Raw genomic sequence first — 27,815 nt, forward strand, 5'->3', positions numbered from 1 at the left:
CAGTTTACACATACAGACATTTTTTGAATACGAAATTATCTAATTTTAGCTCATTTGTTTAATGTTTAAATAGAAACATCTTTACACTTTTTTATCTTAGCTTGATTTTTTTAAAAAGTACCATAACACTTGATCTTTTTTTCTTATCAGAGGGCTGTGTTTTTTTAAGTAAATACCAGCTTTTCGACATCAGTTAGCGATAACAACATTGGTAATTTTTCTGATGTTGTGAACATGCATATCAGAAACAAGAGTTTGGTACGCCATACTAGCAACTACAACTTGTGATCTTAGTTAGGTACTTAATGTCATAATCATTGTATAGTAAAGATGAAGCAAGATGAAACCTTAAACTTTTAGGTATCTTCAATCATCTATCAAGCCCGCGCTTCAAAATCTTAAACTTTTAACTGGATTGAAAATCTCTGTAAATGTTTTTGTTTTATTGATTTACGCAAACGCTGTACAAAATCATCATGGTTAGGTACTCACTAACATTTATTAGTTATGAGAACACCAGAATGTCAGGGTTTATACTATTATGATGGTAGTATACTAAACGTACCAATTTTCCATGTTTATACTTTTTTTCTGTTGTTCTTTCTTTTGTGGAGTAACATCTTTTAACATCTGTTATACATATAGATTGTCCACATGCTAAAAAGCAAAAAAAACAGGTCAAAACAATTTGTTGAAATGTTAACACTATGTCCAGAATATTTAGGGAATCCTCAATGCTGGGATGAGGACTAGTTTGCTCCCGTTTCTGTAATTTTTAAAGTTGTCGTTAATTCAACATGAAACTCATCACAGGTGTTGCCCAGCTCTTAAGTAACAACTTGGTCAAAAAAAGTGCTGCTGTTAAATTTTTTGCCAATGACATTTTTTTGTATAATTGCTTTGAATGTCACACTAATGTGACAACTAAAAGATAATGTAAAAATATAATACTAACAAGTCCACTAAAGCTTATAAAAACATTCAAAAGATTTTTTCAGAAACAAATTCTGCACGATTTTACTTAACTCAAAGAAATGGGTGCCAAATAACATCACCACATTCTTTAGAAAAAAACTCTTAATAATTTAACACTAAATAAGGTTAGGTAAAGTAATAAGCTATCAAAAGTATAATAAATAAACAGTTAAAAAAAATGAACAGGGAAGCTGTTGGAGAATAAATTCGAGAATAGGTACTTGAGTTCAAACCCATTTAAAGAATTGATACACTAAAAGAGAGCACCGTTTCTAATTAGAGACACAAATACCAAGGTGTTGGAAAAACAGGCACACAGATAACATCAAGTCAGTGAGAAAAATAGTTTTAAAGTGAAAAACTTGAATTAGAAAGACTGGAGAGTTATTATAGTAAGTTGAAGAGTTTAAACTAGCTCTTACTAAAATTTGTTTTGATCCCTGCTTTGGACAATTTTTAATTAATTTTTTTTAATTAATTTAATTAAATTATCATATTGTAAACTGTTTGTGAGAGGATACATACAGTTATTGCCTAAGTATTAGAGAAAGTGGTACCTACCAGTTTGTTTATGTGATTGATTGTCAAAACTGGAGCCGACTATCCTTGTGCTTGCCCTTGTGACACTTTTAGATACATGGAAATAATTCCTCAATGTGCACATGCAACGAATACACCCTTTGTTCATACTGTTATAACATCACTAGACAATTCATAGTACAAAAAAATTCTTTTAATTAATTCTATTTGGCATTAAGTGTCTGTAATTCAAATCTTAGTATCTCAATTTATTCCTCAATTGTTATGAAATTTTCACAGATTGAATCTGAAATCTGAAAAATATATCAAACTTGCTAGTACTTAAGCATTTTTATGTGCAAAACCAGAATAGCTATAAACCACTAGCAGAAAAAAATAAAATGATAAATATTGCCGAGAAAGTTCTCAAAGGCAACTTTGATAGGTAATTATATTTCCCTCAACTTTAAATTTGCTAATGACGTCCTACAAAAAGTGCTGATGCCAAGAAGAGAAAATTATGATACTTTATTACTTTTGTCTCAAATTAAAATTGTGCCAAATTTTATAACTCAACTGTATGAGAAATTATTGACAATAGGCATTTTATGCCCCTCCCCTCATACTTTCAAAGCCCCCAAAAACATTCTTTGTATATCCATGAGGCTTTCAGACAAAAAAAAGGCTTTCGAACAAGAAAATGTATCGTTAAATACAAAGTTTCCTCGTTTCGAGTTCAAACTAACAAAATTACATTTACATAAAAAATTGGCTCCACCCCAGACACGGTCAAAAAATAAAGTACTAAATTTTCTTTTTTCTTCTAGTTCTTTTGTAAATCTGTAAAAAACTTATATATACAATTATCTAAGTATAGATATACCACATTTTATTTTTATTATGGCACTCCTAACTTAAATCACCACACACATGTACACTAATATGAATAACCACACTTTGTACCAAGTTTAATCTTCACATTAACCACATGCTGAAAAAACTTGTAGAACTCTCACGCTGAAATAAGCACCCATTAAAAAAAAACTAAAAAACCCATTTTTTTTTTATTTTGAAAAGTTTGTGTATATTAACTGTGTGTCCACTTAACTTTAATTTTTTCCTTCCTGACATATTCTTGAATTTTTTTACTAAAATGCCTGATATTTCTTGATTTTTAAATGATATTTCCTGATAAAATATTTTGGCAAATGAAAATAGTTCTAATTGACAATTTAAACCTAAAAATTCCTGAGATCTTTCTGACATATCAAATAGATTGTTGATACACCTGACTTTTTCTGATATTGTGACAATACTTTAAAAATTATAACAATTACTAACTTTCCTGACAGAGCTGACATCCTGATTTATGTATCTAGTAACTATTTACAACGGGGGGATGAAAGTAAAATATATTGAAAAACTCTTTCTTGTTATGTTTTTTTATGATCATTTTGTAAACCCCTCTATCCTAAATGCTCCCTCAATCCTAAGTGAATTCAACGAACGAGAGTGTTGTTCAAGTTTTTATAACTAATATGGAAATTTAAAGAAAAAATAAAAAATTTCACACAAGGGAGGTTACCTTTTCAAAGCAAGACTACATAAAAAAGGGTAAAAATAATAAAACTATAACATAATGAAAATTATAAACTAAAATAAGATTAAAAAAGATAAAAAACAATGTATAGCATAAAAATCAGCAAGGCGATGCGTATTTTTATATAAACAGTTTGTATGAAAAAAACATTTTTTACACAAATTTTTCATAATATTAACGGTTTGGGGAACACAAAGGTTTTGTTACACATTAATTAAATATGTGAAGACAGGAGACTAATTATTTTTAGACTATAATAGGGGTTAGATGCAGATTTTTAGGTAATTGATAGTAAACATCTACACAAATGTAGTAGTATGTTCTTTAAGAACTCTATTTAATAAAGTCAATAGAAGATTTAGTGCTCATGGGATCTTATAAAACCATTCTCTCTCTAGTTCATGTTTATAAACTTTAAAGTTTGTATCACATTATAGTACAACTTAAATTGTGGTAGTCAGAAATTTATCTTTCCATGGTTTTTGATAGGCAAGATCTTAGCAAAATTTTTAACAAAAAATTATATCTTGTAACATTTTCTTTTTATTATATTTTTAACGGCTTCAAACAAAAAAAAATTGTCAAAAAAAAATTCTCATAATTATTTACATTTCAAAAACACATAGCAAAAAAGCATCCATCGACAGTTAATAACATCCCACGCATCAAACTGGTGTTTAATCTGTTGTTCTTCACTCCGTTTATGACCTTTCAGAAGATTGTGATGTATCTGACAGCGTGTCAGTTTCGACAACTGAGGATGGGCATTCAAAATGGACAACATGGAAGACCTAAAAAATTAAAAAAAATTGTATTATACTATGGATCACAATCTAAAACCCTTCAAGAGGTTTTTGTGACAAAGTTTTAAAGAACATTTTGCCGCACTGATTTTCTTAAATTGGACAAAATCTGGGAAATTTGCTTAGATTAGCAAACAAAAAAATTAATTCTTAAGTAAGACAAGAATGGAACACTAATCTATGTATGTCCTTGGGTTAAAACAAAGTGCACCTCATTAGCAGTGTTTCTTGTGCCAACTATTTTGATAAAAGACACTGGTTGTGGTTCAAAGGTCATATTTTGCCAACACCTAAATATAAATGTTATTATATATACACACAATAATATCCTAGAAAAAAAAAAGTTGAACATAATGACACTTGTGGTAACCTGCAACTCTCTTTTCTTTTGTCAACAACCATTGTCCAATGTATTTGATCGGTTGACACTTCAATATAGTAACTGTATTCTCTGTTATCACAGTCCCATAACAGCATTCTATAAAAGCATTTTTTTAGAAAAAGTTTTAGCAGCAAAAACTCTAACAACTGCAAAAAACATAAATTTTAAGACAGCGTCAAGAATCAAAGGCAGCATTCGGCGTATCTTTTTTCTTATTTTTGTTCTTGTTTTTATCATGTAAAAGTATTGTAAAGGTTTCTTTCAAATGAATTTCGATCAAGTTTGATTCAATCTGTACGTTTAATGTTTAGTTAGTTGTTTTTTTTGTTGTAAGCAAGTTTGGTTCCAGAAGTTTTGTGACTATAATTTTACACCCCTTCCCATTGTTAGAGTGAGTATCCCAGGATGTATGTTTTTCAATCAAAACCACTCACTAGTTTTATCTAAGGATCTATCACCCAGAAGATACATTAAGTATGTTAGACCACCTATCACTAAGAGAAACACAAAAAAAAATGATGGGCTACCAATTTTACCATTATATATCATATCAAAAAGAGGTCCAGGATGATAGCTCTCTCTCACACAACACAACAGGTAACGAATAAGACCTGTCCTCAGTTTTGCAACCAGAGGTTTCTTGAGGTTCTGCTTCAAAAAAACTATCATCCTTTTACACATAACAATAAAGGGTGCTCTGACCTTCAGTTCATAAATCATGATTTTACAATTTAGTTCCCAGGCAGGCTTGTGAAACCAAAGTTGACACTTGTTTGTTATTTACTTAAGGGAGTACACCATGTGAAGGTAAATCAATAGGACTTGTAATTATCTGGCAAGTATATTACAAGTGGTTCTAGTAGGGGAATGTTTTTACCATGGCAAATTTTGTTTTCCTATCGGAATTTAAGTTCATGATGACAATTTCTGAAAATCAATTTCCGTCCCTAAATATTCTGGATTCCCAACGCTGTAAAATTCCGCGTTTAAAAGGTTTTTTCTGTTAAAAAATATTGTGTATATTGTGTGAGAATAGTGTGCTATATATGATTGCATACCTCATTGAGCCAATTATATAAGGCTGAGCAAGCTGTATAGTAATGCACCCACTTCCAATCTGGTGACAGGTATATCCAGACTCCCAATCATAATTTTTTGTGTTTCCATCAATTAATGCATGTCGATTGCGACTTACACCTTCAATAAGGAGTGCATTTTCCAAAAGATAGGCCACATTACTTGTTGGGACTAAATGGAAAACATCACTGATAAAAAACTAAAGACCAGTTATTATACAGAGACTATTTTATTTCTAATTAAATTTGTAAGACATCTCTATGAATAGTTTTTGACACTTTGTTACTGCAAGCATTATCTGACAGTTTGGAATGTCAACAATGATGAAACACTTTCACCCAATAAAAAAAGATAACAAACGTATTGTAGGCAATGCAATAAATAAATGTCACAGCAAAAATGGCTTATTGAAAAAACTTATTACAAGTAATCAAACACTGCTAATAGCAAATACCTTTAAGAAATGAAACCATGCTTGTTGGTCCAATACCTAACTAATTTTTAACTTAAAAAATTATACAATGAAACATACCCATAATTTCATTTCGGAAAGATAGCGTGTTCGATAAGTAAAAACACTGAAATGTAACCAGATGAAAGTAGCGATTGACAGTGTTGTGTGTGCCAAGCACCCTGATGTATCTATGAAATAAGCAAAATGACACCTTAAACACTGCGTTCAGAAATTTTCCTGTAAGAAAACTAGGTGCTGGTACCAACCTGACAACCTTTGGGGGGAAGTGTATTCTTTGCCAGGAGCGACAAAAGTATTTAGAATAGTCAATAATTTGTGTCCAGTTTTGATTGTCTAGTGAACATTCTATGAGGTATGAGTATGACCTATGGTCTTTATCCCACAATAATAAACGTATAGTGTTGATTATACTTGGTCTTCTTAAGTCAATCACAACACCTTGTTTTTCTTCTTCTCCTATCAAATGTCTTGTGAAACCCTTTTCTAGATCATAACATGTGTATTCACCATGAAAAAGAGTGTCGCTAAATTCACCAAACAGAACTTCAGCGCCATGACATTCTTGTGCTAGGTTGCTTTCTTCTTCTATAAAATAAGAGAAAAACGTGATTTCTTGTTAACTAAAGTTTTCTCCTTCTCTGTAAATACTTTTGGATAGCAGCATGTACAATAGTATTCCCTAGCACCTAAAAAATCATTTCAATAAAAATTTTTTTTAATTTTTTTTTTTGCTAAAAAATAATACCACCAAAAAATTATAGTCTGAAAAATACTCATAACTGTAAATTAAAAACACAGCCAACAGAAAGGATCAAATTTTCATTTTTTGCCTTTCTAACATTTTCACCCCTATCAGTCCGATTTCTTGGCTGCCACTAAATTTAAAAACATTATTATGTTTTGTTCAGGTAACTAACTTTAAACAAATGTTGCAAGTAACAAAGCACCATCTGTAATAAAGCATTTCATTATAGGATGATCACACAGCTAAAACAGAATTAGATGTGATGTTTTTAGGTCTTAACTGCACAAGTAAAACCAATATCACACATGCAAACTTTATTTTTTATAGACAGACTAATTACAGATTAAAAAACATACACCTGCATGTGCAATTTGCCACAGGTCTAGCCTTTTCTTTGTTAACAAGACTGCACCATGTCTCAGGGCTTACCTAAATGTCCTCGAAATGGCATGTCATTCACTTTGCATTCAGTTTTCATTTGAATAGCATCCAGTATTACATCAGAAGGGTACAAATTTGATTCTCGAACGCCATGAAATAAATCATACAAACTGATCAATGGCAGGCGAATAGTCTTCAAAATTTCATTACAATTGCCCTCTTTTTCTTTGTTAGTTTGGATCCACTTGGCAACAGCCTTGAAAATTTTAACCTCCGGAGCACAAAATGAATCTCTTGTGATAATAGTAGTGATTGCACTTTTAGTCAATGACGTGAAACCGTCTGTTTCAAGCACATCAACAGCATTATGGTCCATAAACATTAAACATTTATCACGAAGTGTATAGAGCTGATATAAACAAGCCACATCGTAAATCAAGGGTACGTTCTTAACACTTACAATTGCTTCTAAAAAACTGCCAATTGCACTTTGCAAAGCTAACAAACCATATTTATGTGCAAGGCCTAATAAGTCAATCATGTCTTCCTCTTTAAGGTTTTTTAAGGACACCATACCACTATATAGATAATCCAATAATATCCGAAAAGATGTGACAGGGGTGTCCTGTAATATAATTTCATCATGAGTGTTTGCTTCTCTCATCCCACCGTACAACAATGCTCTAAAATACTCACACCGTGCCGAGAGTATTATACGATGGCAGCAAAACCTTTCGTTTTCCACAATAAAAGTAACATCTGTAAAATCTTCAGTCCGAAGCAGTGAACTTAATTGTGCCGATAAAAGTTGCACATGATCAACATCCCCATTTACCAAACATGTACTTGGTGAATTTGGAAGAGCTAGGCTGCCATTACCTTGCACAAGATCTGGAATAGAGCCATTGAATGAACCAGAATTTGCAAATCGCAATTCTCTGCTATCCATATTTTTTTACATATCTAAAATAACAGAAAATTATAAAAATTACTTCTTACATTGCTATACACTAATCCTAAAAAGTTTTGGATGATAACGTCTCAGCAGGAAAATTGGGCAAAAAAAAAAAAAAAAATGGCAGAGATTTTCAAAATTTCGGTTAAGAACCTTTATAGTTTACATAGATTTACCAACCAGTATAAGCTAATAACAGCCTAATTTAAAGCCGTTTTAGGTCTATGAATGTAATTGCTGTTGCTCTAGTGGCCTAGGAATGAGTAAAACAACTTTTCACATTGGGGCTTTTTGCCTGGGTGCATGAAACAATTTATATGTAAAGCCCTTCCTAATAATATCTTAAAAAAACATAATACAGCATTTGGGGGTATTTGGGCTTCTAGAAACCTAGGACTGGGAAAAACTTGGGGAATGATCTCAATCAGTGTTGTTTTTTCTGATCGGCTAAGCTAAGTATCCCAAACAATAGTGGAAATTGTCCCAATAGGGACATGTCTCCCATATGAGAGACAATCAGTTTTGTTTTCATTTGTTCCATGAAACACTTTTACATAATCAGCAAGAAAAAATTAATACAGACCAAACTCCAAGATCCTGTCAAAACAAGTTGTTTCATACCTGTTTTTTTTTAATTATAGGTATACAAAGTTAAATCAAACTTAAAATAAATAGCAATAATTTTCCATTATTGATAACGACAATCTTTTTTATCCTGTCTTCACAATTTTTAAAAAAAGCATGGGAAACAGAAAAATGCTAAAAAAGGGATAATCTCAAAATGTTTGTATGTTTTTTTCGTTTAATTATACAAACGCTACGAAGTACTTTGTTTTGTTAAACGAATGTCATACGAAGTGCTTTGTTTAAAATAAAAAATATAAACGAAGTTTATACAAACTTTTTTTAATACAAGATACGAACTTAAACGAAGTTTTTTTATCATGCAAAATGAAATGATACAAAGTTTAAACGAGAAAAATTGCTATACGAAATTAAAATGAACTTCAAAAGTACCAGCGTAATTGTGCATAATTATTTCAATACGAAACCAGAAATAAAAGAAGTAAAATATACAAGGTTGACTTCTTTGAAAAGACTAGCAAAATTGCGTATTCATAGGTTCAATCTATACAATCTTCAACGAACTTTTTGCTTCTACGATCCCTTTTTCAGGATTTTTAAACAATCGATCCCTAAGCAACCTAATTGCCAAGCAAAAAATGACCCTGGTGATGCGATTGGTAAATCAGAACCAAAATGAGAAGTGACAGATGTGATAAACATGACCTCCCCATCAGAGCTATCATATAACATCCCTATAATAATAGTCGTCGTCTGTCTGTTTGTGCGCCAAAAGCGACGTGTGTTAACCACGCACGGAATTGCGCACAGCTCTTTGATCTTTTTTCTACGCTATTTTAAAGTTTTATTTTATTTTGTCTTTTGCGTAGTTTCACAAAACTTTAATTTAAAAATTTTCTTATACAAAATTCATGGTTAATTACTTTTATTGTTCCTTCGATGCAGTTTCTTTGTTATAAATAACTACGGTCAAAGTTGCGGACAATTACTCTACGTTGTCTATTTCATTGAAAAAGTTTTAATTATTCGCGCCTTTTCAAGGAAATTAACAGAAACAAGTTTTTAATAACAGAAGGAGAACAATAAATTTTAGAAAGATTTTGTAAGTGATTTTTTGTTTGTTCTAAACATGAATTTGAAATTTATTTTGTAAATTTTGTTTCATCTTCAACCATTTATATTTTTAATGACAACAATAAACCCGGATATGCTTATTTTTTTGCTGAAACTTATTGTTTTTTAAACTGAACAAAAAGCGTAAGAAAATGTCAAAGTTAGTTTTTAAAAAGCTATTTGCAGGGAGGAGCCTCTTTTTTACATCTAACTTAGGCCGTAAAAATGCACAAATTATTGTTAAATATATGAATTTTATGAGAAAGCGGCGTAACACTACTTTCGATAAACTATACTATAAAAAATAAAAAAGTGTAGTTTACACTGATTCCGTGTAATTTCCGAGGACCATGACTACCACAGAGTAATTTCATAACAGATGCGCGAAATAATTTAATTAACAGATGCGCGAAAAAATTACGTCAGCTAATTCCCATGGATTGTTCCATGGGTTAACGACTAGTATATGTATAATAGCCTAGTTAACTAAGCTTTTTTCGAGAATATCAAAATTAATTTTTTCTCATACAAAAGTTTAGAACAAATCCCTAAAACTTAAATCCGCCAATCAAAATAAAATAATTCCCCAGAGCAAGCCCTGATTTAAAATCAATCAATGAGCACTAAGCCAGCGTGGTCACATCTTAAGTTCATGTAAGTTAGGCCATGTGGACTCAAAACAAAGAATTTTCTGATAGTAATCAAGTGAATAAAGAACAATAGAAGTAACTAATCAAGAGTACAAAGAATAAATATTAATGGGACTTATAATTCCTATTAACAAATATAACAAATTTCTATTTCAAAAGTCGAACAACACAATAAATTCAAATTTTAGAATGATTTTTACAAAAACAGAACAAATTTGGAATCAATTTAGAATGATTTTCCATCTTTTTTTTTGTCCATCACCAGCATATGTTTTGTTAGGGAACTGTCTGAAGGCTTTCTCATGAAGCTTAAAACATTGTTGTGCATGTCTTTATATAAATTTTATTGGGATCCTTGAATGAAAATCTCCCCATTAATTATATTCTTAAATACAGAAATAATTGTTAAATTTTGTGTATTAAAATTAAAACAAGTTCAAATTAATTTTTTTTTGCAAGCACGTTTTGTAGCTCATCTCCATTGTAGCTCCAACTCCATTTTTTTATTTTGAAGAAGAGTAAAGTTGCACAGAAGATTGCATTAGGCAAAATATGTTCTGCTTATAAAATACAATACTAGGAAATTTAGGTTTTTCTGCACTGGAGACTTACATCTATATTAGATACACAAGACACATCCTGGGCTAGGTGGAAGTTTTTTTCACAAACAACTTCAAATGCCAAAAAATGTGTGAAACTTGCTGTCTAGAATGTCTGTTAAGATTGGTTTTGGGGACTCTCATTGGTCAAGCTCAAAAAATTTGCACTGTTGAGTTTACACTAGCGTCACAAGAGGGATTAGATGGATGTGCATATTTTATATGACTAGGCTCAAAAATATTGAGCAATATAACCTGTCTATTATTTCAAGGAGGGGCCATGGCTGTTTTAATATTCATTTTAAGCCACACAGATCCAATTAAGACGAGGGTGTAAAAAAGGCGCATACAACATAAAAACACTTAAAGATTCACCACAGATGACTCAAAAAATTATAAAAATTGAAATAAACTTACTATGTGGTAGCGAAGTTCTTAAAATAAAGGTTTTGATTTTTAGTGATACGATGTACTTGATAAATAGCTTATATATATAAACTTTCTTAACTTTTTTCTCTTTAGGCACCTTTTTAGGGGCAAGTTCAGGATGGTCAAAAACAACTGCTTACCTAAATCGAAAAGTCACTTAAACTTATATATGAGGGCATTTTCAGCTTATCATCACCCCTTTTAATTAGGTAGCTCATGGGAACTGTGTGTGTCCCATTGTTGTACTTTTGCTATAGTCGTTAAGAGATCAACAAAAGAAAATATAATTTAACAAAGATTTTAGTATCTATTGTTTTTACTCACGAACGGTAATGTTAAACCATTCGCTTATAAATGTTATGTTTTCTCTGATGCTCGTGTTTTACAAAAGTGTGCGTGCAATTTTATTTATTTCCACACAAAGCTAAATGTTATATTTCGCACATAAAATATACATAACTCTTAGAAAGTTGCGCAAACAATTTTCTTATAAAAGTTAGTGTTTCGACAAAAATTACAATTGGCCTCCGAGAAATGGAAATAATTTAAATAAAAACATTGTTTTAATGCCCAGATGCTCGACCTAAGGACGAAAAGCGGCGAATGAAATGCTTTTCAGATCGCGTTTTAAAAATTTAAAAATGAAGAACAGCGATAGAAAAGATTCGTTAGATCGCATTTTAAAAATTTAAAAACGAAGAACAGCGATAGATTTGGATAACATTTTAAAAGTTTAAGAACGAAAAGCGGTGATAGAAATGCTTTTTAAGACTGCATTTTAAACATTTAAGAACGAAGAATGGCGTTAGAAAAGCTTTTTAAGATCGCATTTTAAAAGTTTAAGAATGAAAAGCAGCAATAGAAACGCTTTTTAGATCGCATTTTATAAGTTTAGGAACGAAGAACAGCGTTAGAAATGCTTTTTTAGATTGCATTTTAAAATTTAAGAGTGAATCAATACATATATATAATGATTTAACTTTAACTTGTTCTGTTTGTTCATTTTTTTAAAATAATATATTGACAACAAAAGGATTCATCAAATCTTATTTTTATGACTCGCGCATGACGATAACAATAGAAAGCAATTAAGTTTGTGTGTAAACAAATGATATGAAAAGGGTTCTTTATGTAGACATGAGATTGTTACATGAGGTCGTAAAACTTGTGTACAAGTAGTACTGTATATCTCTTTGCTTTATGGCCACTAGTTATGATAATTAATGTTTATCACACGCTCTTTCATTTATAAAAAGAGTGCTCAATGCGAAACTTCAAAGATTGTTAAAGAACTATAGAGTTATATAATTCTAGGGCATAAAAAGTGAAATTCTGAAAACAAAATATATATACAGGCAATACTTTCTCCATAAGAAAAAAATTAACTGTTCGACAGAGGAGCACCATCAAAAAGTAAGGCAAAAGTGATGCGAACCTGTCTTTGTAAACAACATCAAACACTGCCTAGGGAAATATTGATTTCAACTAAATAATTAAATTCTATTTTTATTTTATCAATTAATATGCCTATTCTTTTATATTAGTTAAAGACTATAGGATGGTCTCCCGCCTTGTGCATTAATGATTGTGTAAATCGTAGAATAAATTGCAATGGTGGCTCTGTAGGAGGAGAGAAATTAGGGTGAGTTGTAAACATGTTCTGATCTTCAGTTTTTTAATAAAATTTTTAGCATGCTTTTTATCTATATCTTTCAGTTTTTACAATTCAATAGGTACCTCAAAAACATTTACCAACAAGGTGATTTAGCACATTTATAAACCATTTTCCGCGTGACATAGTTCCTTTGATTTCATTTTAAGAACAATGTGTAGTTAAAAATGCAGGACTCACACAGGGTAAAATGGCTATTAAGAAAGATTAAAGATTTATTGTGGTAGCATATAGGTAAATTTTAACTATATATTCTTCTTAAAAATTTCCCTAACTTTGATTGAATATTTCTTTTTTGGATGGATTTCTTTGATAAGTGTGGTCTGTTGTTTATATTTTCATTTACAGAAATGATTGCGCATGTGAAAAAACCCCGCAAACTTTTTAACTTTTGTAAACATTGGCAAGTCATCTGTAACAGTCAGGGAAAACCAGTCTTCGAATTTTAGATATATTTGCTTCAGCAAATAATTGCCGAAGTAACTTCGCAATTTTTAAAAATCACTTCGGCATTCCTTTGGCAGAAAAAATGCCAAAGACAACGGTCAAAAGCACTAAAAACCTTTGGCAATTGCTTTGGAAGATTTCAGCACCTTTTTTTTGTTGTCGTGGAAAACAGGTGACAAATCTATTTTCGTAATAATATGAATATTCATAAAAAAAGGAAAACGACAACAGTCGACGATTGAGTTTTGCTTTGGCAATATTATTACCGAAGCAAAAGCCTTATAACTGCTAATACTTCGGCAATTGCCGAGTGCCAAAGCGAAATTCAAAGGCTGAAAACAGCAAATTAGGTTATGTAACCTAATTAGGCTATCATCTCCTAATTAAGCCATGCTGATAGCCCAAATTGTAAACATGGAATGAAAGGTGCATCATGTAAATTCCTCCATCCCAGACTTTGCAAAAAGTTAATGCAACATGGGACTAGAAACCCAAGAGGATGTACTCTTGGTCACAATTGTCAATAATTTTTATCCAAACATGTGCATTTAATCTCTGAGGAAAGGTTTAACGAATGTTTTAACGAATCCTGTTCCTTTTATCATGTGAAAGGTACAGAACAGTCCAGATGTAAGCGTACGTGTACGCTCAAGTTTCACACCTTTTTCGGGCGGTAGTTGTTTGTCTTTTGTTCTTATTAATTGCGAGTCTTGTAAGTCATTAACTTGCACGTAATAAACAAAAGATTCTTGAAGAAAAAATAGCTTTTTATAACTGCGCGTAACTATTGTTAAATAGTGTTAACATAACTATTCCCAATAGCATAATTGCAAATGTTATCAACTCTATCAATGTGACACGAAAAGCTATTGTTTAATAGTTTTATTAAATAAAAGTTTTGTGTGGAAACTAAATAAACTAGAGAGAAAGCATTGTTGGTTGCGCGGGTTAAATAAAGCTTTAAAGTTATAGAAATAATTATATTTTAACAAAAATTGAAACTTTAATTCTCACCATTCTCTTTATTCTCACCAGAACAAAATGTTTCAACAACGAGCATTTTCACCTTTTATGTGCGTTGAAAGTTATATTTTTAGACTCTTTCTACGGTATTAAAATCTAAACAAAATGTTCTTACAATGAGTGTTTTGTTCTTTCCAGAACGTCAAAAGTTATATTTTTAGATTTTTTCTTTCTTCGGTATTAAAATTTAATTTGTTTTTGAAATTATCCCAAACGTAGGGTTTTTCCGTTTTCGTTATTAAACGTTGCTTTATAAAAAGAACTTTTAAAAGTTTTGCATGTTTCGACGATAAAGAAATATTACTAAAAGTTTTATAAGTAGCATTAGTTTTTTTTAAATATTTAGATCATTGGATTTGTTGTTTTTTAAAGGACCTTGTGTTTTTTGAATATATCGAGATTAAAATCGCGTTACTATAATTAGTTTCGTTGTTAAAAAAATAAAAATTCAATGGTCTTCGCGTTAAATTTTTTCTCGCGCAGAGTATTATTTTTAAACAATGTTTCTTGCTATGCTTTTGTTTTTACCATGAAGCAATTATTTTTGAGCAATCTGAAAGGAACTCGCTATCTTATTGTTTTTTTAATGAAAGCAATTATTTTTGCAAGTTGAGCATACGCGTACGCTTACATCTGGACTGTACTGTACAATACAGCATCCTAAAAATACAAACCACAATCAAAACACTAAATCACCAATAAATCAATCACAAAGCAATCAAAACATCGTCAGATTTTTTAGATGCAATCCGCCTTCTGAAGGCGGAATTGATGCAAAAGATAGAAGAAAAATTTCAAATTTTCACTGTAAAAGGACCCTACCAAAATCCTCAGCTCAGCTATTTTAATGTGCAAGGTTTATGCCCACAAACAAGACCCTCAAAAATCCCATATCTAAGGGATAAAATTCCAATCAAAAATGCACTATTTTTAGGCCTGACAGAAACCTGGTTGAATAATCACAGAAATGCGGAATTGTACATCGAAGGTTATACCCTTTACAGAATGGACTCAGCTCAAAAAAAAAGGCAAAGAAAGACCGTCAATCTGGTGGTGTAGCAATCTATGTTCGAGATGATCTAGCTGGCTCGTGTGAGGAGCTTTTTAACTATTCCTCAGAAGCAATCCAATTGTTATGTCTATTTTCGAAAGAAGAAAATCTTATCCTTGCTGTTTTATACCGCCAACCTGATGACAAAACCCATGGCCACCCATCCACTCCATCTGATTTTAAAGCTACCTTAAATGGACTGGCAACTAGCATTCTTTTCAATCTATGTCATACTGCCTGGCCCAGTGGAACTCAATCAACAGGGGCCAATACTGAGGAGAAAATCATGATCAAATATCTCAATGAATTTTGTTGTGACTTGATGTTGAATCAAATTATCACGAAACACACAAAGATGGTAACACTCTTGGTCTGGTATTCTTGAACAACATTGATATGTCTTTTGATTACCAAATTATTCCTACGCTACTCAGTATATCTCATAATAGCTTTGTTGAAGTACGAACTCTCTTCAAGGTAAAACAAAGCTTGTAAACACCCCCTAACATCTTTCATGTCACTTAATTGCTAATGTTTCCAGAAAAAACACAATAGTAGAAAGACAAATGTATTTTATTTAACGACTTTGTGATGTTAGTATAAAGCGATATTTGGCAAAAAGGGGTGAGGATGCTGGGCAAGCAAAATGACGCAAAACTCTCCTGCGCGTGTACCCAATTTAATAACACTCTCCGTGACACCTATCCTAATCTCATAAAGCGTATTTGTTTTCAACAACTAACTGTTGTTCCCTTCTCACAATTTATTACAACTGTCCTTCGTTATTTTCTTTTCTCTCTTTTTTTTTACAACAGTCCTTCGTTGCTTTCTTTTCTCTCTCTTTTTTACAACAGTCCTTCGTTGTTTTCTTTTCTCTCTCTTTTGTTTCCTTTCTCTCTTTTTTATTACAATTTTTGTTGTTTCCTTTATTTCTCTTTTTTGCAACTTTTGTATTGTCCTTTATCTCTCTTTTTTACAACTTATCATTGTTTCATTTCTCTCTTTTTTAAAACTATTCGTGTAAAATTGCCCTTATCTCATGAGTACGCACACACCACAAAACGAAGGCTGACGAAGGCAGCCCAGCATCCCCAAATTTCCCCAAATTCTTAAGTCCTACCACATGACATAATGTTCTAAAGAACATTATTTATAGTGAAATAAAAAATAAAAATTCATATATGGGAGTGAAGATAACAGTTTTCACAAACATCAACCAGGGCACAAATAGAACCCTGTCCTAAATATATGTACAACTTCCTTACAGGTACATTATCATAACAATGACACCCATAACGTCAAAATATAACTATACAACAGCATCAGGGAAATGCCACACAAATATACATCTCAATGTTACAGGAATTGTGTGTCCCATAATTTAGTAACACCACTAAAGCATACGCCAGGCTTCCTATTCCCTTGTCCAACATGGCTGCTGGGACCATCTTCCCCAGAATGAAAACTTGCATGAGACTGGTCGAGGAAACTCGTGGGACTTGTCTCATCATCGACTGATGAAAAGGGGTTTGTTTCGCGGCGAAATTTGTCAAATAGAGCTTGGGCGAGCTGAGACATGGTTAAACCCTTCACATGTATGTTGTATGAGTTTGAAATTAGAACAAGGGATTCCTTGCCAAGTTGCAACCAATTTTTTAACATTCGCAGATGAGGCTCCACAGCAGCAGCATGTTTTTCAAACAAAACGCTTTTCTTACTGCTATTTGATGCCATTATGTTATTGAAGCCAAAGAGTTGATGATGTACTATAGGTTGCAGTGATAGACAATATAGATGCTTCTGGAAAACGTGGAGCTAGCTATAGCTATAACTATAGTTAAACGGTTATTATAATCTTTCACTGTTTTTTGAAGACAATGTTGTCAGCTTAGGTCAGAGGCCGATGTGATGTGAAATTCTTAATTTATTGGCCATTGGTAACAGAGGCTAGGCTCATTGGCTTGGTTAATACCCAATGTGGGTAAACAAAACATCATGCACCAATTTTGAAGCTCAATAAAGTGTTTTTGTATTTTAGTTCACCCAACCAGCTAGCAACCCAACTGGAAACTGCAATTAACATGAGCTAAACTGTGTTTAGCTCCATTTAATTATTAAGAAGATATAGACTGGGAAAAACTGAACAACAATCTTCACGAATATGATTGGCATAACGAATTTCGAAAAAAAGATGTGAATGAAATAACTATCTATATTTTATGCTATATGTTACGATATGTCTTCAGCAATAGTCCCAAGCAAATCTGTAAAAACAACTGTCAGATCAAACAAACATTGAAGATACCGCCAAAATCTCACAAGAAGGAGAAGACGAATCCACAAAATATTGAACAATACCTCTTCACCTGCAAAAAAGGAAAAACTAGTCAAGGAACTTCTTGAAATTGAAAAAAAAAAATACAAAAATCTTATTTAAATGGAAATCTACAAAAAGAAAAAACAGCTTTAGAAGCTATCAAAAAAAATCCTAAATACTTTTATTCATACGCAAAAAAGTTTTCTAAAATAAAAACAAAAATTGGACCGCTTATGGATCACTGCAAAAAATTAACACATCAGAGCAGAGATATGGCTGAAATCCTTTCCTGTCAATATCAAAGAGTATTCAGTGAGCCAAAACATGTAGAAGACATAACAACCAACCTACCCCAACACACATCAGAAATTGCAGAACTCCACTTCTCTCAAAAAGAAACTTCAATGCAATTGATGAACTCTCCGACATCTTTGCACCAGGCCCAGATGGCTTCCCAGCAATTTTTTGGAAGAAGTGTAAAACATCGCTATCTGTACCACTCCATCTGTTATGGCAGAAATGTATGGACTGTGGTGAAATTCCCCAAATTTTAAAGCACTCACTAATCACCCCTCATTTCAAAGGGGAAAGAAATCTGATGCATCCAATTACCGCCCAGTAGCCTTGACATCTCATATTATCAAAAATTTTGAAAAAGTCGTCCAAAATCATATCACCTGCTACCTTGAAGAAAACAAGCTACTAAACGAAAATCAACATGGTTTTCGTTCTGGTCGTTTATGTCTTAGCTAATTCTTAGACCACTTTGATAATGATACACTTTAATAATGATACACTTTGTTGATGGAAAACTAAATTGTGACATTGTATACCTTGACTTTGCAAAAGCCTTCGACAAAGTGGATTTTACCATTGCCTTAAAAAAACGTGAAAAACTTGGAATCAAAGGAAAATTATTTAACTTTGTTGAAGCTTTCCTGAGAAACCGCACCCAATCAGTCATTGTCAATGGAATGGAATCACATCCTGTTGCTTTTATTTCAGGCGTACCCCAAGGTAGTGTACTTGGACCACCTATCTTCATCATCTTCCTTCATCATCCATACTGGAGATATAGACTTAAATGTCAGTGACAGTATTGTACGGTCATTTGCTGATGATACAAGGGTTACCAAGAGCATCGACTCTCCCAGGGACATGGGCAAGTTGCTAAGTAATCTACAGAAAATTTATGAATGGGTAAACATGAAATTTAATAATCTAAAGTTTGAGGACAAACTGAACAACACCCTGAAAAATTGCACATCGTATCTTTCCCCCTCTGGATCCATCATCACAGAGCGAGAGGAACTGAAAGATCTTGGTGTCATATTATCCACCAACTGCTCCTTTCATTCCCACATATTGAAAGTAGTAAATAACAGTCTTGGATTGGATTTTAAGAACTTTTTACACCAGAACGAAGGATCACCTTATGACCATGTTGAAATCTCTTGTTCTTCCTCTGTTAGAGTATTGTTCAGTCCTATGGAGTCCACATAAAGTTGGAAAGATACAGATGATAGAGGCATTGCAATGGTCCTATATACGAAAAATCAGAAACTTGACCAATCACAACTATTGGAAATCATACAGTAGGGTGGCAGAGTTCAATTTACCTATCCATGGAGCTCTTTAACCTCCTTCCCAAATCCATCCGTAATATGTCTGGTTGCACACTGGACTTTTTTAAAAACAGCGTTGATAAATATCTATTCCAGATACCAGATGAACCACAACTGGTAGAATACACCACGTTAAGACGGGCTGATTCAAACTCTATTATCAGGCCATTCCTTGAGCACACGCACTCACCCACACACTGGTAAAAAAATTTACGAGTGCTTTTTTTCTTTTTCTAAAATATTATAGTACGATGAAAAGGGCTATTAAACCTAATGTAAAATCTGATTTTTTATGTATAATTAGGTTTTTTTAGTATAAAAATAAACAGCATAATAATATCACGGATTGTCTGTAACAGCAATGTACGGAACAATATTTTCTAATGTTTATATAATTTTGTTATCCATTTATATCTCAGCAATCACAGTGCGCATGATAAAATGAATGGTGTCAATGGAGAGGAGATAGTTGCATGTGTCTTATTAAATGCATTTTATATTTATTTTTGATATTCTCAGTGGCCACCTGTTGCTTGAAGGTAGCGAAGATAAAAAAAGAAAATTATCATCTATACTATTTATTTTAACATTTATCAATATTTTCAACAGAAATTAATAATTTAGTCCTGGGCACTAGGTTGTAAAATACATGTCAATTAAACCTAAAAAAAAATACCTGCTATACTGCTCTATTACCAGAAGCAAATAATTTCAAGGTGCTCAATGTGATTGCAAAGATATAAATAGATTAGAATTATATTCAAAACAAATGAAAAATGATCTCCAGCATTGTGTTTCAGAGAGAGCTCATGACATTAGCAAGCAATTGAAAGTCAAAGCAATTTCACAACATTTTTTTGAATAGCAGAAAAAAAGATGTACAATAATTGAAATGTATTTTTACATTTTTACCGCGGCTGAAGATTAAAATACATTCTGGTGGTCCACAAATATAATTGTTTTTACACAAGGAAAGTATGACGTGAATATTCATCTTTATGCCCTTCAAAAATAAATACTAAAGAAAAAATTGTTTTATTCATACACAATGAGAGTGCACAACTCAAAATTTTCCTTTTATATTTCTTTTAATCATATTTTTCTTGCAAGATGTATTCAAGAATCATTTCTATACAGCTTAAATAACATATAACGTTGTGGTAAATAAAAAATAGTTAAGTGTGAATCACACTTGCAAATATTTCCATCGCACTTGTAAATTTTGCTTACGAGTACCATAGCACTCATAATTTTTTAGCGGGTGCTTTTTGTAGCTCTGGCTTAGTTTTATTCAAGAAATGGCCTGTATTATACTTATGCACACATTGGTATAAACTGGATGTTCAATCCATTGGAGGACTGGCACAGAACTGCTAATCCTGAAGACTTTCTTCGAAAGCCTACAACAACAAGGCACGACAACAAGGTAATTAGGATATGAAATCATATTTTTAACTTTTGCAAAAAAAATATGCATATTCGTGTCCATTTGACTTGCTGTTTTGATTCTTACCAATGCTGCGCCTAACTCATCAAAATTTCGATGAAAAAGGATATTAAATAGCCTACAGTACTGTAAAAAGGTTTGTTAACATCGTGGTTCGTGTTTATTTCATGTTATGCACGAACCACGACAGCCAGCGATGCGTATTTTTTTAACAATCGTGGACCTCACGATCATGTTTCGTAGACTACATGAACAAAAATTAAAAATTACACCGTGGCGTCCACGATAGATAACTTCTATTGTAAAACAACAAAGACCGTATTAGTTTATCAATTAAATCAAAACCGACGGGAAAAAAATAAATTAACACTTGTTGTTTTAATTCGTTGTCATAAAGCTAGCTATATAATAGATTTTAATCGTTCGTGAATCAAAATGTGACGTAAAAAACATTTCTAACACCGCTTTTCGTTTATAAACTTTTAAAATGCGATCTTAAAAAACATTTCTATCGCCGCTTTTAGTTTATAAACTTTTAAAATGCGATCTTAAAAAACATTTCTATCGCTGCAGACAAATTTAACATTTCTAGCCAAATACATTTCGTAAAAATACAATCGTGTCCATGACGAAAAAGTATACACCAAGAAAAAACTATGTAACTTTAATGAAAGACTTTTTTGAAAAGAAAAAAAATTAAATTATAGTGGCTACAAAAATCGTGGAGCTCACAAAAATATTCGTGGGACACACAATCCTTTGTGGAGATAATAATTTTAGCGTGGTGGCCACGATAGAATGTTTGAAAGTTTGTTATACATAAAGGTCACGATTTTATCGTGGTTCGTGTGCACCACGCTCGTTACACGAACACGATGTTAACAAACCTTTTCACAGTACTGTAATAAGGATGTCGAACAAAATGTGGTTTTCAAAATAGCGGTTGCGGAAAGACGGTGTTTGGCCGGAAAGAATCTCCTAGTTAGTCCATCATAAGCTAATTAGACTATGTGCAAAATATTTTAACGATTATAGTCAATATCTTTTAGTTCCGTTGTACAAATGCAATAATGTTTTTAAATATCAAAGTTTTGAAATTTGGCTGCACAAATAGAGTGAAATAAAGATGCGGATAACATGTTAATGGTGATTTTTTGCTTTTAAAAAATTTTCATAGCTTAATTAGGATAGCATAGCCAAGTTAGGTTAGGAATTCCTCTCTACTTTGGTGAATAGCCTAATAAGATGATATCCTAATTTGCTGTTTTCCCTGACTGTATAAAGGCCACCCACCACCTCACGCTAGAGAAAGTAGCTTCTCTAAGGCCACCATTTTTTCGATTAAAATTGAAGGATTAATCGAGTACTTACGTATGATGATTGATCCAGATTTTATTTTCCAAATCTTCTGCGTAAGCATGAGGGTGAGAGCGAAGCTCGATAACCCAAAATCCTACTTTGAAGACAGAACGTGACTCGCTGGCCGAGTGTACCTGCTAAAGCCAAAAAGGCATAGGGCAGGGAGGGCAGGGCACCCTCATGCTTACGCAGAAGATTTGGAAAATAAAATCTGGATCAATCATCATACGTAAGTACTCGATTAATCCTTCAATTTTATTTCCCAATCTTCTGCGCAAGCAGAGTATGAGACTTCAAAGCATAAACGCGGCCAGCGAGTGTGGTGAAAACAAAAGAAAGGGTGAGAGGGATAAGACAAAGAAAATTTGAATAACTGAGCAAACTTCTTTAAACAATATAATGTTACAATCAGTATGTAAATGTTAAAAAGAACGCAAACTAAGATTCATGACTTGTCGCTTCCATAACTGAGTCCAAGAGCGAGGCACCAAGATCATGAAGACTTGTCACACTACCAATAACATCTCTACAATAATAACGATAAAAGGTAGAATCCCTACTCCAAGTGCCATACTTTAAAATGACATCTAGAGGTACCCCGGTAATTTTTGCTTTACTCCCAGAGGCTGAACGACAGCTGCCTGGGGAAAAAACACTGGTATCAATACCGGCTGAGGTCATAGCTGATTTTATCCATCTTGATAGTGTATCCTTAGAGGCAGCATGATGAGGTTTTCCAAAAGTTACAAAAAGCGGAGCAATTTCCTTAGATATCAATTGTTCTCTTTTTGACAGGTAGGCTTTGGTACATTGGAGTGGGCATAAATCTGGGTCAGAAGGGAATGCCCTGTACATCAAGGTCCTATCAGTCTTTTTAGGCCGTGTTGTTTTAAGCAAGCCAGGTAAGTGACATAGCATCACATCGTCTGTCAAATCTATATACGGAACAGATATATTATGGACACTGTGAACTCTTTGACCTGCTAAAATAGTAAGGAGACAAGCCAGCTTGATGTTAATATCCTTAAAGGATAAATCTTTGTTAGGACTAAGAGACTTTAAATAAGTCAAAAGAACATTTGTATCCCATATTAAAGAGTATTTGGGGGTACTTGGTCTTATATTAAAAACTCCTTTTATAAAACGGCTTATCAATGGATGCTCTGAAAGAGAACTGTAACCACTGATTGAAACAACTGAAGCAATAGCACTTCTAGTTGTACATAAAACACTATATCCAGACCCACCTTTGAATAATTCAGTAAGGTGTATTAACACATCTTTCACATTTGGATGATAGGGATCAATCGACCTCCCAGTGCAATATTGTATCCATCGTCTGATTGGACCCGAGTATTGTTTCTGGGTACCTTCTCTCCATGATGCTGCAATGATATCGACAGTGTCTGATGGAAGCTCTTTACCTTGTAACGATTCCCGGAGACAGGCAGCATGAGCAGCGACAAGGTTTGGTGTAGAGGATGTTGTCTTTTTGTTCCCGGTAGAAACAATAATCTAGATGAAGGAGGAAATAACACAGGTGTCCTGTATAACATATTAATTGCTTGAGGAAACCAAGGCTGCGAAGACCAGAAAGGTACTACAAGAATGCCTGTGGCTTGATCTATATTTATCTTTGCAAGAACTTTTCCAATCAAATTAAATGGTGGGAAGGCATAAAAGTTTAAATTCGACCAGGTCTGAGCGAAGGCATTTACAGCTTTAGCATCTGGATCAGGTCTTAAAGAAAAATAATCCTCACATTTTGCATTGAGTCTGGATGCAAAAAGGTCAATATCAAATTTCCAAAAAATGTTGGAAATTATGTTAAATTGTTTTACATTCAAGGACCATTCAATGTTATCCTGAAATTGTCTTGATTTATAATCAGCTATAGTATTTAATACACCAGGTATATGACAAGCTGATAACCAAACATCACATGTTCTAGCAAATTCCCATATTTCAACAGCCAATTTATTACAAGCAATGGAGTGAAGGCCCCCCATCTTTGTTATGTAGGCCACAGCTGTGGTGTTATCCAATCTTAACTGAACATGTCTAAAATGTCTTATTTTCAAGAAGGCTTTGAGTGTAAAAAATGCAGCCAACAACTCTAAAGTATTGATATGCTCAGGTAATTCTCCTTCAGACCAACGCCCCCCTATTTGAGAGTTTCCGTCAGTGCCACCCCATCCTTGAAGACTAGCATCAGAGGATAAAATAAGATCAATTTTAGGCAATTGTATAGGTCTGGTAAACTGAGCCATTGTGAGCCACCACTGTAAATCCTTAATAGAAAACTCTGAAATAAAAACCTTTGAATCAAAATTTCCATGGCCTAGTTTGAGTGCTAGATTCTTATCTGTCTCCAAGGACCTGTAATGTAACTTGCCATACTTCACGGCATCAAAGGCAGAAACTAATGTTCCAATAACCCTGGAAACAAACCTAACTGTGGGGTGATGCATGTACAGCAAGTCCTTACATAGACACTTTAATTTTATGACCCTTTCCTCGCTTAAGGCTATTGTCATCTGAGCAGAGTTTAACACAAACCCTAAAAACACCATACATTGGGTAGGCACAAGAATTGACTTGTTTGGATGTACAGTAAATCCTAAGCTGCTCAAAAGTGAGACAGTTGCCATAATGTTTCTTTGGCATGATTCATAAGTGTCACCTTGCAAATAAGAATCATCTATATATACAACAGATACATGACCTGCCCCTCTTAGTACTTTAAAGGGTGCTTTAAGAACTTTGGTGAAGATCCTAACAGCTGGACCAAATCCAAAGGGTAAAGCTAGAAATTGGTAAAACTGTCCATCCCAAGAAAAAGCTAAGAACTTTTGGAAGTCAATATGAAAAGGGATGCTGTGGTATGCGTCCTTTAAGTCAATACTTCCCATCCAAACACCCGGTTTGATAAGACATAAAACATCTTGCAGTGTTTCCATTTTAAAATGGCGATATCTGACAGATCTATTTAACTGTTTAAGGTTGATAATCATTCTTGAGCTACCATCTTTTTTAGGGACAATAAATATACCTGAAAGAAAACAGTTATTTGTTGCTTGTACCTGCTGGATTGCCTTCTTTTGTAAAAGTTGTTGAATTTCCTTACTTATAGTTATACAATCTTTTTGTGAAAACTTCACTGGGTGGTAAGATGACACTGGGACACTAATAAATTCAATTTTAACCCCATGCTCAATTATGTCTAGTATATACTGGTTTGAAGTAATAGTCCTCCAAACTTCCAAAAATTTGTGAGTATTACAAGCTTGATAACGCCTAACTGCTAACTCAAGGTCAGCAACAACAAGGTCTTTACCTACCATTGTTTTCTCCCTTTGTACCCTTTGTACTTCAGGGTTTGAGTGTACCTTCTCAGGGAGTGGTTTCGATCTTTTGAGAAGGTCTTCTCGTTTTTTGACTGGTTATACTTTGCAGAGGAGGAATAACTGGAGGATGGCTGTTTGTACTTTTTAAAATTATTTTTTGAATATGGTGTAGATGGTCGTGAGAGCACTTTACTAGTTTTCTCCTCATCTTGCAATGATTGGATTCTTTTGTCCAAATCATCTCCAAACAGCAACAAGTCTTCTTCAGACACATCCTTTGCCAATCCTTTTAGGTGAGGCATTGCACCGATTAATCCGACTCTTCGATACTGATTTAGCTGCTGGTTGGCGTTACCGATTAGACAAAGAGCATCTTTAGCCAAATTTAATAAAATGGATGGTTCTATTACAATAAGGTTTCCTTGTTTGGGTGCCTTAATAATTTGGTCTGCCAATTGTAAGATATGCACTTGGCTTTTCGAAACAGTGGTTTGCAGTTTCTGCAATACCAGATCATTTGATCTTTTGCTGTCTGCCTTGGCCCATATAGGTTTATTGCAGCTCTTTACAGACAAAAAACGGAAATTCGTGGGAATTTGGACTTTTTCTAGTCTGCCTTTCAATTTTTCATTGGTAAGTTTCTTCGACCACATGAGTTTAGCCATAGATGCTAAAGGTGGAGCTACTTCTGTGCCAAAGGAGTCCTCATCGTTATACTCTTTGATGAGGTCAGACCAGACATCTTGGTCTGGGTCCTCTAACTGGTTGTCTTCTTGCCCCAGCATTTCATTCATTAAACCATCATACAATTGGTTGGATGCTGATGTACTTATGGCATCAACATCTTTTTACTAGGCCTCCTAGTAGAAGAACTAGATTCTACATGACTGAGGCAAGTTTCTGCTGATGAAGACCTGGATCTTTTCCTTCCTCTAGGGTGATCTGCAGATATGGAAGCATTTGCTTCATTTTGTTTATCTGCACCATGACTTAGACCAGGAGAATTGTCTCCACTGCGGTCCACATGGAAGTTATTATCATTGTTTAAAACATCGGCTCGGAGGCTGTTCAAGGAAGTAGAAAATTTTTCTCCTAGGGCTGTGATTGCTTCCAGCTGCTGTTGTTGCATGGCTGGAAGGAGCTTAGTTAAAAAATCCATTGGAGTTTCTAACACTATGGGTTCACCACCTTCTTTTGGGGCTGAGGTGTCTGCCATTTTGATTGCAGCTCACCATAAATTTTAGATCTATAGCAGTAAGTAAATAAATAAAATTATATACGAGAAGGAATAAATATAATTCTCTACTACTTATGGAAAAATAATAAAATATAGCTAGCTATAGAAAAAGAATTAAAAACGGATTAGCATAGCTGAAGTTTACCAATCGCAAACACCAACAAATCGCACACGTCCTTCACCTTCAGTAAGATTTGGGAAATGAACTGCTGAGGATTTTGGGTTATCGAGCTTCGCTCTCATACTCTGCTTGCGCAGAAGATTGGGAAATAAAATTGGTGGTTGTCCCCCAAAACCGCCCGCACTTTCCCGAACTCGCCCAGAACATTCCCGAAATGCAATTCCTTGTAACGGACGATAATTGGGAAGAAGGCGCTTGAAGAGAAAGGAGTTAATAAAGTTTATATATAAGTTATTTATAAAGTAAACTAAAAACCATCAAAAACAATTCTTTTTAGAACTTCGCTACCACACGGTAAGTTTATTTTAATTCTTATAGTGTTTTTAATCATATTAGTGTCTGTTTTTTTTTGTTTTTTTTGTTTTTTTTTGTTTTTTTCGGGCCTATGCGGGTTTCTTCAGGCGAATACTTGAATCTTTTTCAAAACACCGAACTCGCCCGAAAACGCCCGCACTTTGCGGCTTATCTGCACCCTTGTGGCAGTCAGGCGTATTTTTTCCCGAGATTTTCAGATCAGAGCAAGCAAATTCATTCCCAGGGCCAAGACAGTATAGCGCCACTCGATATCAATTGTAGACCTTTTTTCGCCACCCTTTTTCCGACTTACCGACTCGGGTTTTTATTACCAAAAGTGAGTCGGTCGGAGGACGCGAGCACAACATATTTTTGATGACGGCCTAACTAACCGTTCCAGTATCAGGCCATTGGCAGTGTCTTAAAAGCAGCCAGTTTGCTGTGTATGGTTAGAAATAAAGAGGAATAAATAAGTATCACGAAACCTACGTTACAACGGAGAAAATATCTAGTGAAAAACTCAAACA

At 33.5% G+C, this 27,815-nt stretch overlaps 4 protein-coding genes across 4 annotated transcripts in view; all 4 read right to left on the bottom strand.

Moving 5' to 3' along the window:
* Positions 1-27,815, bottom strand: part of LOC130656355 (28S ribosomal protein S10, mitochondrial-like) — a 55,513-nt gene that overhangs the window by 2,307 nt on the left and 25,391 nt on the right. The window contains exons 2-3 of the mRNA XM_057459192.1: positions 1,537-1,680; positions 566-657 (exon numbers count right to left, since the gene is read on the bottom strand). Of these exons, the coding sequence (XP_057315175.1) occupies positions 566-657; positions 1,537-1,663 (219 nt within the window). The 5' untranslated portion in view covers positions 1,664-1,680. The remainder of the gene's footprint in view (positions 1-565; positions 658-1,536; positions 1,681-27,815) is intronic.
* LOC130656353 (BTB/POZ domain-containing protein 9-like) lies at positions 2,322-20,444 on the bottom strand. Its single transcript, XM_057459190.1, has 8 exons — positions 19,418-20,444; positions 7,006-7,920; positions 6,077-6,416; positions 5,889-5,998; positions 5,338-5,527; positions 4,268-4,375; positions 4,109-4,187; positions 2,322-3,885 (listed from the first exon to the last, which is right to left on the bottom strand). The coding sequence occupies exons 2-8, from the start codon at positions 7,904-7,906 to the stop codon at positions 3,796-3,798; spliced, it is 1,818 nt and encodes a 605-aa protein (XP_057315173.1). The 5' UTR covers positions 7,907-7,920; positions 19,418-20,444; the 3' UTR covers positions 2,322-3,795.
* Positions 22,594-26,370, bottom strand: LOC130657847 (uncharacterized). Its single transcript, XM_057460841.1, has 3 exons — positions 25,679-26,370; positions 23,477-25,583; positions 22,594-22,755 (listed from the first exon to the last, which is right to left on the bottom strand). Exons 1-2 carry the CDS (start codon positions 26,368-26,370, stop codon positions 23,513-23,515), a joined length of 2,763 nt encoding a protein of 920 aa, XP_057316824.1. The 3' UTR covers positions 22,594-22,755; positions 23,477-23,512.
* LOC130656356 (uncharacterized) lies at positions 23,605-27,770 on the bottom strand. The gene is made up of 2 exons (XM_057459193.1): positions 25,571-27,770; positions 23,605-23,744 (listed from the first exon to the last, which is right to left on the bottom strand). Exon 1 carries the CDS (start codon positions 26,790-26,792, stop codon positions 26,406-26,408), a length of 387 nt encoding a protein of 128 aa, XP_057315176.1. The 5' UTR covers positions 26,793-27,770; the 3' UTR covers positions 23,605-23,744; positions 25,571-26,405.

This window comes from Hydractinia symbiolongicarpus, chromosome 9 (genome assembly GCF_029227915.1).
Source record: "Hydractinia symbiolongicarpus strain clone_291-10 chromosome 9, HSymV2.1, whole genome shotgun sequence".
Classification (NCBI taxonomy): Eukaryota; Metazoa; Cnidaria; class Hydrozoa; order Anthoathecata; family Hydractiniidae; genus Hydractinia; species Hydractinia symbiolongicarpus.